We start from the raw sequence: 12,313 nt of genomic DNA, 5'->3' as shown, positions 1-12,313 counted from the left end.
TAAACAGCTCGATCTGGTTTGTTGGAGATTCGGTTATGGCATGAAGGATAATTCAACATGTTTAGTGATTAGGTAATCGTAGACTATTCGGAAATTGTGATAAACAGCTCGATCTGGTTTGTTGGAGATTCGGTTATGGAATGAAGGATAATTCAACATGTTTAATGATTAGGTAATCCTAGACAAATTAGTTTAATAACCGTAACAAAATAATATGATATTGCATTGTATGATCCCGAAGAAATGTAGGTTTAGCACTAAAATACGGTGCTCCAAAATTTTAGGGTTCGTATAATAATCAAATTTTTACGTCAGTACCATACATTTTGAACTTTAAAACTCGTAAATTTTGCATACAAATTGAACAAAGGCTCAGTTACAATCCGTAAATTATTATTATTGCGCCTGCCTGTCTGACATGGTTACGACATGGTTACGACATGGTTACGACATGGTTATGGCATGGTTACGACATGGTTACGACATGGTTACGACATGGTTACGACATGGTTATTACGTCATGGTTATTACATGGTTATTACATGGTTATTACATGGTTACGACATGGTTACGACATGGTTATTACATGGTTATTACATGGTTACGACATGGTTACGACATGGTTACGACATGGTTACGACATGGTTATTATATGGTTACGACATGGTTACGACATGGTATTGTACCACCGTCTTGATTCGACTGTGATATATTATAATTTGAACACCACTTACTCTCCCCCCACAATGCGTGGCTTTTAGGTTCGTAGTACTGAATTTTAGAGGGTTGGGCTGTTATTTAACCATTTAAACTTTCTGTATTCTAAACCAGTATATTTTAAAGTGGAGACTTCAAAGGTTTAATCTGGTATTTACTTCTGCGGGATTTAAAAATTTTCGGAAAACTACGCAAGTTTCAAGAGCGTTTTGATCAAGGCAGTCATGGCGTAACGAATGGCCCCCGCCGTTTGAGAGCGCCAACAGGCAACGTTACGCCACTGGATCAAAAATGATGCTGATGGCCAATTCAAACTTTTAGTTTTTACTTATAGTTTTGCTTATGCTACAACTGAAAATTGTGGGATATTTAAGATTGTAATTATATTATATATACAGAACATTTCTAGATACTTTAAGCTCGATTGACGTAACAATCGCAATAATTGGCGATGATGCTGATGGCTAATTCGAACTTGTAATTTAAATAGTTTTGCATATGCTACTGAAAATAAGGAAGATTTTAATCAAATAGATTTAGATACTTTAAGCTCGATTGACGTAAGAATCGGAGTAAGAATGAGAAGTCGATGTCAGATTTGAACTTTTTCAAATATGGGAAAATTGGTTTCTATTTTTAGTGACAGCAATAATACATCTGAATTGTGACAGTTACTTATTGGTCCATGTGACACCTTTCAAAATGATTAGGTGTAACTAATATCTACTTATTACTGTTCATGGCTGTCACTTTTCAAAGCACTCTAGCTCACTTCTCATATTATAACTACCAGCCTGCCAACTAAAAGTAACTCCCAAATCTGCAGGATCATTTAATTTGCAGCTCACGATGTCATGCAGATAGTTCGGGTTTATGACAGTCAATAGAGTGTTAGTCGACACTTGACACCGGACATACTTGCTGCTCGCCACAGCTTCCTCAGAAATGTCTCACAATAATATAATGAGTAAATAATATAATGAGTAAATTCAGTCTTTAACCGGAATAAAAATGGCAGGTAGTTTTAAGTTTTAACTGTATTAATTGGTATTTTAATGTCCATTTTACAGGTATCAAAGAAACTTACAATACCTTGAATAGCCGGGCATGTGAACAGGACAAAACGCTGAAATCTCAAAAAGAACTTATCTCTGATCTCGAAGAGAAATGCGCGCGACTGAATAATCAGGTTTGTTTGATTCGTGCCAAAACGTTTACGCATTTGCCGTTCATTATTGTAAGCAACTCGTATAGTATGTAGTAGTAGCCAAAAACGACGATTTTGACAATTTATTATTATAAAATCAAGCGTTCATGATTTTCAATTTAAGGTTCTTGAACTGACAAGCACAAATGAGGAGTTAAGGGACTTGTTGAAGAACAAAGACACTTCTCTCATGAAAATATCCGGTGAGTCTAATTCGCTTGTTACCACTACTCCGCAAAGTTATTTTTATTTTTTGGTTTCGGTGAAATTCGCAGAAAAAAATTTTCGGTCAACTGCCACCTCGACAGAAAGCAGTTGCAGATAATTTTTGCATAGCTTTTCTCTCCGTTCGCGTTGTAAAAACATACCATCTCCAGGTGATTTGTCGATAGCAGAAGTGAAACTGACTCAAGTATCAGAGACACTGACAGCTGCAGAACAAAGACTTGCTGAATCCCGAGTATGTACAACACTGTGTTCCCTTCTTCCTTCTAACTTTACTTCTTTTCAAACGTCTTTCTTAGAAATTGATAGCAGTTTCCTTATGTCAACAATTTTCAGGGCACAAACAAGGGTTTAGACTCACAGGTGGAATCATTGTCGGTAAAATTGAAGCACTCCAATTCGGAACTCGACGCGAAAACCAATGCAGTTCGCACGCTTGAGAGAAAGAACGTGGAGGTATGATCTAACTAAATATGTTATTTCTTAATTCTAATTAATTAATTAATAAATTTGGCTATTGAGTTATTTAATTAATTATATTCTGACTGAAAACTACTTCAGAGCACATATACAATAGAGTCACTGGGTGACAAGGTGACAGAGTTTGAACAGAAGAATGCGGTGCTATCAGAGGAGGTTACCAGACTTCACACTGAGTTCTCTAGAGCACAAGGTAGGTTTTCAGCTTTTGGAAAGTAGGTTCTAGGTTCTCTGTCTTCTCAGAGGAGGTCACCAGACTTCACACTGTGTTCTCTAGAGCACAAGGTAGGTTGTCAGCTTTTGGAAAGTAGGTTCTAGGTTCTCTGTCTTCTCAGAGGAGGTCACCAGACTGCACACTGAGTTCTCTAGAGCATAAGATAGGTTTTCAGCTTTTGGAAAGTAGGTTCTAGGTTCTCTGTCTTCTCAGAGGAGGTCACCAGACTGCACACTGAGTTCTCTAGAGCACAAGGTAGGTTGTCAGCTTTTGGAAAGTAGGTTCTAGGTTCTCTGTCTTCTCAGAGGAGGTCACCAGACTGCACACTGAGTTCTCTAGAGCACAAGATAGTTTGTCAGCTTTTGGAACGTAGGTCGTAGGTTCTCTGTCTTCTCAGAGAAGTTCTCTGTCTAGACTTTATTAATACTGGAGTAGCTAATCAAGTACGCTATGAGGTCTTTATCCCATCTAGGGGTCGATAAGTCCGTTCTTATAGACAACAGTTCCTCTAATTCTATGTTCGTATGTACTTGTAGTTCGTTGGAAAAGTAGTTGGCCCTACTTTCATTCACATTTCTTTCTCACAGGTTCGGCAAATGCCAAATCAGAACAGAACCAACAGCTTGAGATAGAGGTCCAGACCGGGAAAGATGCTCTTAACGAAATGGTGGAGAGGGTGAGATGCTCTTATCCTATCTTATCACGTGACTTGATTCTCATCTGTTGGTTCATCATATTGTTTTAGTCATTTTAAACAGGAGGATTTTGTTCTAAAATAGCTTTCTATTTATAGAAAGCTGGTTATAACCAACTTATTATACCCTTTTAGAATTTAGCTCTGGAGAGTACGCTGAGCGCCATCCAGAAAGGTTTAAATGCTGCTCAGACTGATAATCGTGACCTAGAGGCTAGACTAGGCAACCTCAAGGAGCTGCATGAGGTACTCTTAAATGAATAATTTTAAGTTCTCAGAACTTTGTTTTTCAATGGAACAAATTATTCTAAATCAAATCATCGGTTAATGGTTATGTTTGTTGGAAACTTTAACGGTTGGTTCGCTAACTTCGCTTTACCTCACATTGGCTCTCGGCAGTTTATAAATATTCCCTCGAACCACTTCTTTTATAGCCCGACTAACATCCTGCCAGGATATAAGTGAGAGACTGTCCAAATCTCAACGTACGTGCGAGGACTTGACAGACTGCCTAAAGGACAAAGATACTCAAATTGACAGCCACCTCAAAGAAATAGCTTCTCTCGGTGATCAAATAGAGGATCTTTCGGTGTCGGTAAGAATTTATCTTTAGATATTCTTGGAATGTTATGTTTTGTCTTATTGGAGAATGGAGGGTAGTTTTCGGTATAAAGGGATCAATGGTCAAATTGGATGAGAAATTACATTTCAGCATGAAATGACATTATGATATTACATTAATCTCTGGCCAGGTGACGCACAGCCGAAAGCTTTACGAAGCATTACTAGCAGACAAGAGCTCTATAGAGGAGGAGAACTCTATCCTGTTGAACAATAACACCAGCTTGAAGGAGGAACAAAGGACACTAGAGCTGGAGTTGGTGGTTGCTAAGAAGGATGTGAGTTTACTTTTCATACAGTAATCTTTGTGTACTCTGTACATATTTGAAATGCTAAGCATGCTTTGTTTTTAACTCATTTAACATGCTAATTACCGTTTCACCAACACAATCTTGGGTGTTGAAGTTTGGAGGTTATTAAGGTGTGGCTCCAATTATCTATAAATTCTTGTAACATGATGTTTCACTGTTATACTTCAGATCGACAGACTGAAAGAGCAGCGAGCCTCCGCTGAGTTAGAGGTAGATGAGCTGAGGGTGAGGTGTGAGCACCTGGCACAAGACATTGCGTCACGTGAGGAACAGATACACCAGGGACAGCTCCACGCTGCCGAGATTGAGAGGAGCATCAAGTTCAAGGAGCAAGAGGTGAGTTTCAGCATTATCTGTTATTAGAATGGTGTGGTAAGAGAGTTCTTTTTTCCTTATAGGGATAGTGGGTCAGACAGGTAATTTAGATTATAGGGGTCACTTACAGGTGTTAAAATGGGGTTATTATTCTGATTTCTGATATGACAATGATTTAAATTCTGATTTCCCGATTTTTTCAGCTTAGTAGTGTTCAACAGAAGCTGAGTAACGCCCTCTGTGGAGCTGACGACCTCAAACAAGAATATGAGACCATTTCCACGGAGCTCAGCACAACTAAGGTACTGAACTAGAACTAGGATAATACCGGGTTTAAATGGCTGTTCTGACGTTGCAAATACAATCATGGGATCTCGTGGGACCATTGATAACGGTCAAAGCCTTGACGCCCACCATTAGATTCTCTACCTGTGGACCTAATAGATTGGAACGGCGGGTCGGGCACATGTTATTATATAATGATAAAGTTCTTTGACATATGATAATGTGGATTATATTATATAATATCCAAGCGTCACTGCTAGTAGGCGTGCCGTTTATCTATCTTCACAACTCTAATGAAGTCTGCAAATATTTGATGATATATTCTTTTTAGGATGGGTGTGGACAATATGTTATCAGTTAATCAATACTGATAAAACTATCTCTTATCATTTAATCAAAATTGATAAAACTCAAAACTGCTGGTAATAATACAACAAAATACCTAACAAAAATCCTAACCGTTCAGTTTGCTCTGGAAACAGCCGACAATAAGGTTAAGGAAGGAGAAGATCTGATAGCCAGACAACAGATACAGATAACACACCTAAACAAGATGGTGGATGATGCGGCGGCAAAGTACAGTGACTGCCAAGATCAGGTACCTAAAACGTTAAAAATGTGTTTAAGATATTTAATAAATGCTATATTTCAACTTTTAAAACTTTTATTATTATGCACATAATGTTTGTCACTTTATTATATTTGCCATCCGTCGATTTTGAATTTTAATGATTTCCCTGTTAAATACTACCGACAATATTTAATAATTAATTTGAGAAATTCTAATAATAATTCTAAAACGTCAGCAATGACGCAATGTGCCAGATATTTAATTAATAATATGATTACATTTTTTAAATGTCTATAATGATGTCTCAATGCACAAAATGTTTGTCAATATCGTATTAGTCCTCAATCAATTTTGAATTTTATTGACATACTATCAACAATGCTATATATACATAATAATAAATTTGAGAATTTCTAATGAATCTGTCATGAGAAATCACAGATAATTTGAGATATTCTGATGAAGCTGTCATCACAGAGAAATTGATTAAACAAACTTATTCCCCTCTCGATTTACCTTTCAGAAATTGATCAATTGATCAACATCAATTTGAAAGTTATAATTCTTGTGGAATTTGTTGTCTATAGTCTATATAACTTCAACATTTGATTATATTATTGATTAAGAGGCAGTGAAGCTAGCGGGATGAATGGGAACTCTCGCTATACTTCAGTATTAAAGCTAAACTACTTCGGTATTACGGGATCCTACAAAATCCGAAAATGGGGCAAAAATAAAAACACGTGAAAACAACTAAATGTGAATAAAGCTAAAATAATATTTGTATCTTTAGATCCACAAGCTAGACGACACAACAGATGAGTTAAAACGCCTAAACACGTGTCTGAACGAGGAGAACTCCTCGCTACAGTTAGCTCACGAGACAGCTAAAAAAGAGATAGAGATGTTGGAACAGGAGCAGGAGCAGAATACTGGGGATTTACAGAACCTCAGGGCTCACCTGGAGACCACCAGTGAGTCAAATTGCAAACATTCCATTGTTGAGCAATGTGTGTTTGCTATGCTGTACGTTTTGCGAAAATTTGCCAAATTCAACAATAATTGTTTAAAAATCCCATACTAGAACTTTTCTCAATAACTGTTTTATTCCGTAGCGACTCAGCTTGAATCAAGTGAAGATCTGATAGAAAGATACGAGTCAGAGATAGTATCTTTTGAAGAGAAGTTAACAACGATTACAGACGAGAGTAGGTCAACTCAGGATCTTTTAAAGCAATCTCAGTTTGCCCTGGAGGAATTAGGTTTGTAGATGATGTGTAATATTGTTTTGGTACTTAAAGTTATATTATTATAAATCTTTATTGGGTCTATATGGAGGACACCTTGTAGAACCTGCGTATATTGGCGCAGTCTTCCCAGCCACCGACAACACCTTCCCGACCACCTAGAACACCTTCCGCTTAATTTGTTTCACGCTATCATCACTGACTGGATGGATCGATTAAAATTGAAACCTGAGCTGTTCGCTCGAAACTGAGCGACTGAGTGGATGATATCCCACTATTCTGAGGAACTTGTTCTACCAGTTCTGCGGAGCTGGGGAAAGTGTTTATTGGAGGATGAGAGTTAATCAACTCTGTCAGATTTCGTTTGTGTGGCACAATAAACAATAAATCAAATTGTTGCGAGCAGTGAACACCATGCTAGTGACGCATTATAATAACATGACATCTCCCCTCTGTAGGAACCGATTTGTTGAGTTGCACAGAATTTCTCCTCCACGCTGACAAACGAACCCGGGCACTGCTTCAGGATCCTAAAGTTTCTTTGAAAGCGAAATGTGAAATCCTTACTTCGTCTTTAGACAAGCAGTGTGATGAAATTAAGGACCTGGAGAAGGTTAAGAGTGATGCAAAAAAGCAGGTTCGCTTACTTAATTATTATTGGTTATTGCGATTCACTCAAAACATTAGCTATTCCAAAATTCCATGAAACATCGTTATATTGTTTCATTTTGGTTTCACCAGATCCAAATAATACACATTTCTGTAAATCTGTTTGTGTCCACCAGATGGAGGACCAGAATTTGATGCTGACCCAGCAGAGTGAACAACTCCGACATCTCCACGAGGAGAAACAGATAGCTCAACAGTTGGTGGAGAAGTTCCAGCACAATATGGCCGACCTGGAGAACTCGGTAGGTGTGGGAGGAGGTTATAATTAGATTTCACAAATAATTGGATGGATTTGTATGATTAGACTTTAAAGTGCCAAACAAAATTAATAATAGTAGATAACAGGTCAATAATTGTTAGATAACAAATCGTACAACAAGTACTGTAGAATTAAAGAACCTAAGATTTGAGATATCTAACCATTTCTCTGTTTGACTGGTCACGTGTTTTATAACCCTAGTCTCAGAACATTTGTTGATTAGTTTGCTATCCAGGTTAGTACTCTGAAAGAAAGTTTGGCTGTAAAAACAGCTACGCTAGCGAACGCTGAACAATTACTCCAAGAAACAAAAGCCAACTTGGAAGCTTCCTCTTCTTCAGGAGATGAACTCGCACTCCAGAATGACAAGGTATTTATACATTTCAAACCGTCTGATCAAATTTTTTGATAATTCGTCCATCTTTGGTCATATAATCCTTATCTCAAACATTTTGTTTTTTAAACAAAAATGGAAATATTTTTGACGATTCGAACTCTTACAGTTGACTATCACTCTGGAGAAGTGCACCAAAGAGTTGGAAGAAGCACAGAAAGAGCTGGAAGGAAAATCTCTGGCAATATCAGAACTCAGCCAACAACGCAAGATATTAGAGAACAAGGTTAATAACAGTTCAGATATCTATTACAAATTCTCGTGAGGGGCTGATAAATACGATAAATAAAATTCCATAGTAGGACAGCGAGGCCACATCGGCTGAGTTGCAGCAGAAGAACACTATATTTATAGCTTTCCAAATCGATCCGGTGACGTAAATGTTACTTACCTAATACCTATACTTATAGAATTCTGTAATCTGACAGTTACCTTGTCAGGGAGAATCACTGAAGGGCGATGTCGAGCAGCTTTCTCTGGAACTGGACGAAATGTCTCAGAGATTTAAGGAGACTCAGTATCAGGTTAGAGCCTTTTTAAACTATTGAGTTGCCAGCAATTTTATTTAGTTTTGATTTTCAGTTAATTTATTTTTAGCCAACCATTTAAACAGACCCTTAACGTATAAAGTGTCTTTATACAGACCCTTGACATACGGTTAATAAACATTAAACTATTATCTAACTCACGGTTAACGTACGTTTAACGTACTATGGAAGTGGCACTAAGGTATCTTGAATACATTTAGCCCATTGGTCTTAGCCAGCCCTGTCGTGATTATGCTCACAATTTATCTCACAAGCAACCATTAAATCATCCAACTTTTAAGTATTAATATGATAAGTATTAATATAATATTATCATCACATAATACAGTCCGTGCATATTAAATCATCAAAATTGTCCATAACTATTAACTACCTTACTCGGGATTATTATAACCGGGATAAAGTGGTGGGTTTTGGAAGATTCCGCCATATTTTTCCCGGTCAAAAATTTTACCAGTCATAAAAAAACCCGCCGACTCAGATTATGGGGTTCCAAGGGGGTGGTGATCATCATATTTTACCTGAAGTCTCATATGTGCTAGAGAAGACTTTTGAAGCAGTGGATGGAGGGCTGTAACTTTATTGGCGGTTGCTACCATAATTTCGTTATAAAAATCACAATTTGGTTATAGAAATCAGATTTCAGGGTGGACCGTGATTCTCACTTTTCTTGCCCATGAAGTGAGTAAACTGTGCCACTATTTCATGGTCCACGGTGGATTGATTACTGGAGCAGTTGAAGATGCAAAGCCAAGACGTTCCCCAATACCAAGCGGTGGGCAGGAAATTAAGCTCCGGCTGACCTTCAGAGCAGTAGCCCCATTAGCGGACAAAATGAAAGTCTTGTTAAGACAACAATACAACTTCGAATTTGACGGTCAGCAGCAGGGGGATATCAATAATGATAATGGAGGGGACATTAGCGATACTGAGAATGAGAATACGCTTTAATGAAGATTTGACTTATTATTGCTATAGATTTATTTTCCTTCAAATACTAGACGTGTCTTTTTTTCTATTTATGAGTAATATCAGTAACTGTAAATTGAAATAACTTCTTTAACAAGTAACAAAAACAGAAATTTCGGTTGAAAAATTGTTGACCTCTGAAAAAAAACTTGAAAGGTCGGCCACCGGTAAATACATGACCGGGATAATTTGGCGGGTTTTGGGAAATTCCGCCATATTTTTCCCGGTTATTAATTTTCCCAGTCATAAATTAACCCGCTATAATATTCCCGAGTAAGGTAAGTTATTTCTCACTTAAGCTTGAATAAAAGTTGGCGTTTATTGTGGGAAATTCAAAGGATGTTTCTCAGCGTTTTCTTTTTGTTTTGAAGCTATGCCAATAATTCGAAACAAATACATTCAATATTCGCGATAAAAATTATGAATACATGCATACATGCTAACCTCAAACATGAAAACATACACGATTCCGCTCAGCTTGAATCACCTATTGACCTACCAATCGGAGGCTTCACATAGCAACAAACACAGCAACACATCTTATTCATCGGCCCAGAGTTCAACAAGCAGACTCTATCAAACGAACTTTGAACTTTTGGACTTTACATGCCAAATTTTATACTTTTTAGCATCATAAAATGCAGTTGGATCGCGCTTCACTTGCAGTGAACAACTGTTGTATTGTTTCTAAGCTTCTTGTTTATTTTACATCAGCTTTTGTGTGTCGAAGATTTTTTGCTGTGGTTGTTTGTTCCGTCCTAAATTCTGCGTTGTATGACGTATACGATTTAATTTGAAATTTTCGAAATCTCCTGCAAAACTTTTCTTATTAATGTACGCTAAACGGATTGCAGCCCTCGACATTTTGTTCACTATTTTTACCACCGTTGCGGAGGTTAAACATTTTGATTTAGGCTTTAAGTTCTGTGATAATATAAGGCAGATGTTAGCAGTATGGGTTTGTTTTGGGAGACCAACTCTTTCAACAAGCGTTAGGTGCTGGGTTAACACTTAAGATGCACTAGGGTTTAATACGAACAGCTGTTTTCAGTATAAGTTGCAGGGTGCTTCTGGTTTAGTATAAGGTGTTAACTACTGGGTTATACAAGGTACAGAGATAGGGTCAGCCGGGCAGGTCTCTTATATCGTCATCAGAGTATAGGGGTGAAACGTTCCATGTAACCATGTTGTTCTGTAAAATATGGTTCTGTAGGTGTAGTATGATGTAAGTATGTTTGGGATATCGTAAGGTGCAGAGTTAAGGTCAGGTCTCATACATCGAATTCAGGGAACTTATAGTAGGGTTGAACGTTTGAAGACAAATATCTGGAGGTAAACAGCTGTGCACCCTGGTGTATTCTAGAATATAAGTTTAAACCTTATCTTATAACATAATTACCCAGCCTAACGAATGGTGTTTTTCACCCCTGAACTGATTCGCTAATAGCTTAAAGTTAATGACCTCACCTGCTCTCCCATTATTGCATATGATGGGATAAAGCAAGGCATACTTTACTGGGAGTGTATGTGTTTCATTATATGGGGGGCCGGTTGTCATGACAACTAATTGCCCAGGCAACGCTTCATTTGTAGTGGGGAGACCGGCCGCTCTATTGTATGTAGCCTTCTCTTTTGTGCTTGTGTAGTTTTACACTGTGGTCCGTAGACGCTTCAAGTACGAGAGTAGTTACTTGTTTTTTGTTTTTATCTAAGCGGAATTCACGTGTTATTCTTCACATTCTCTGCAAATATGTTGCTAATTTTAACTTTATATTCTGGTATTTAAAGCACTGTTGATGTTGGGGATTGGGCTTATTGACAAACATGATCTCATTAGTAATAATATTTATCCGATTGATTAGATTGCATGTTTCAGTTAGAAAGTCTGTGTCTGTCCTGAGTAATGAAACAAACTCCTGGGCTGGCCCTTAAATATTGATCTTCATCGTTTCAAGATGTTTGCAAAAATTTTAAACTACAATTTTCCGTCCTCTATACACCATGAGCCATGCTAATGTTCTTTGGACCTCGCTATCTTCAAAACATATACTATCTAAGTATCTAAAGTTGGCATGTTTTTTTATAAATTTTCTTTCAGACGTATAAATTCATTACTCATGTCGTCTTGGTAACACAGACTCTGGTATTATGGATTAGGGAGGGTTCAGCCCTTTATTAATCAACTTGTATCCGACAACATCAAGTATTAATCTTCTTACTAAAGATTTCAGTTTTTATTGCCGTATGCTTTAATTAATGAAAAGTATCCTCGGCCTTGATACTTAGAACGCAACTTTTATAAAGATAATTTGAGGCAAAGGATGGTATGGACCACATGTGCAATATGTCATTTCCTGGAATTCATTAATCCTTTCCTTTCGCTTTATTTAGCCAGTTGTGCTGTAGAAGAGTTAAACCAAAATTTCGACTTAAAAGGTTATTTTGGATAATACCTCATTCTCACAGTACGTAGGTGCTGTACGTCCCCCGCCTAAAATTAGGTCAGCAAAGCTGTTCCGTATAGAAAAATGAATAAATTATTCGACATAATAGGCCATGTTCAAAGTGTTCCACTTCCATAGAGCGT

General features: G+C 37.5%; 1 protein-coding gene across 1 annotated transcript in view; it reads left to right on the top strand.

Annotated features, from left to right (window-relative positions):
- LOC134821460 (centromere protein F-like) overlaps nt 1-12,313 on the top strand; it is an 81,697-nt gene that overhangs the window by 45,642 nt on the left and 23,742 nt on the right. Inside the window, exons 38-56 of the mRNA XM_063832204.1 lie at nt 1,788-1,906; nt 2,049-2,127; nt 2,302-2,384; nt 2,486-2,605; nt 2,711-2,822; nt 3,431-3,519; nt 3,673-3,783; nt 3,992-4,132; nt 4,290-4,436; nt 4,638-4,805; nt 4,988-5,086; nt 5,536-5,667; nt 6,434-6,614; nt 6,756-6,902; nt 7,346-7,524; nt 7,673-7,798; nt 8,051-8,185; nt 8,319-8,435; nt 8,650-8,733. Coding sequence (XP_063688274.1) covers nt 1,788-1,906; nt 2,049-2,127; nt 2,302-2,384; nt 2,486-2,605; nt 2,711-2,822; nt 3,431-3,519; nt 3,673-3,783; nt 3,992-4,132; nt 4,290-4,436; nt 4,638-4,805; nt 4,988-5,086; nt 5,536-5,667; nt 6,434-6,614; nt 6,756-6,902; nt 7,346-7,524; nt 7,673-7,798; nt 8,051-8,185; nt 8,319-8,435; nt 8,650-8,733 — 2,369 coding nt within the window. The remainder of the gene's footprint in view (nt 1-1,787; nt 1,907-2,048; nt 2,128-2,301; nt 2,385-2,485; nt 2,606-2,710; nt 2,823-3,430; nt 3,520-3,672; nt 3,784-3,991; nt 4,133-4,289; nt 4,437-4,637; nt 4,806-4,987; nt 5,087-5,535; nt 5,668-6,433; nt 6,615-6,755; nt 6,903-7,345; nt 7,525-7,672; nt 7,799-8,050; nt 8,186-8,318; nt 8,436-8,649; nt 8,734-12,313) is intronic.

Source organism: Bolinopsis microptera, chromosome 9, assembly GCF_026151205.1.
Source record: "Bolinopsis microptera isolate Bmic1 chromosome 9, MBARI_Bmic_1.0, whole genome shotgun sequence".
In the NCBI taxonomy this organism is placed as follows: domain Eukaryota; kingdom Metazoa; phylum Ctenophora; class Tentaculata; order Lobata; family Bolinopsidae; genus Bolinopsis; species Bolinopsis microptera.
This window is presented reverse-complemented; position numbering and strand designations above follow the sequence as displayed.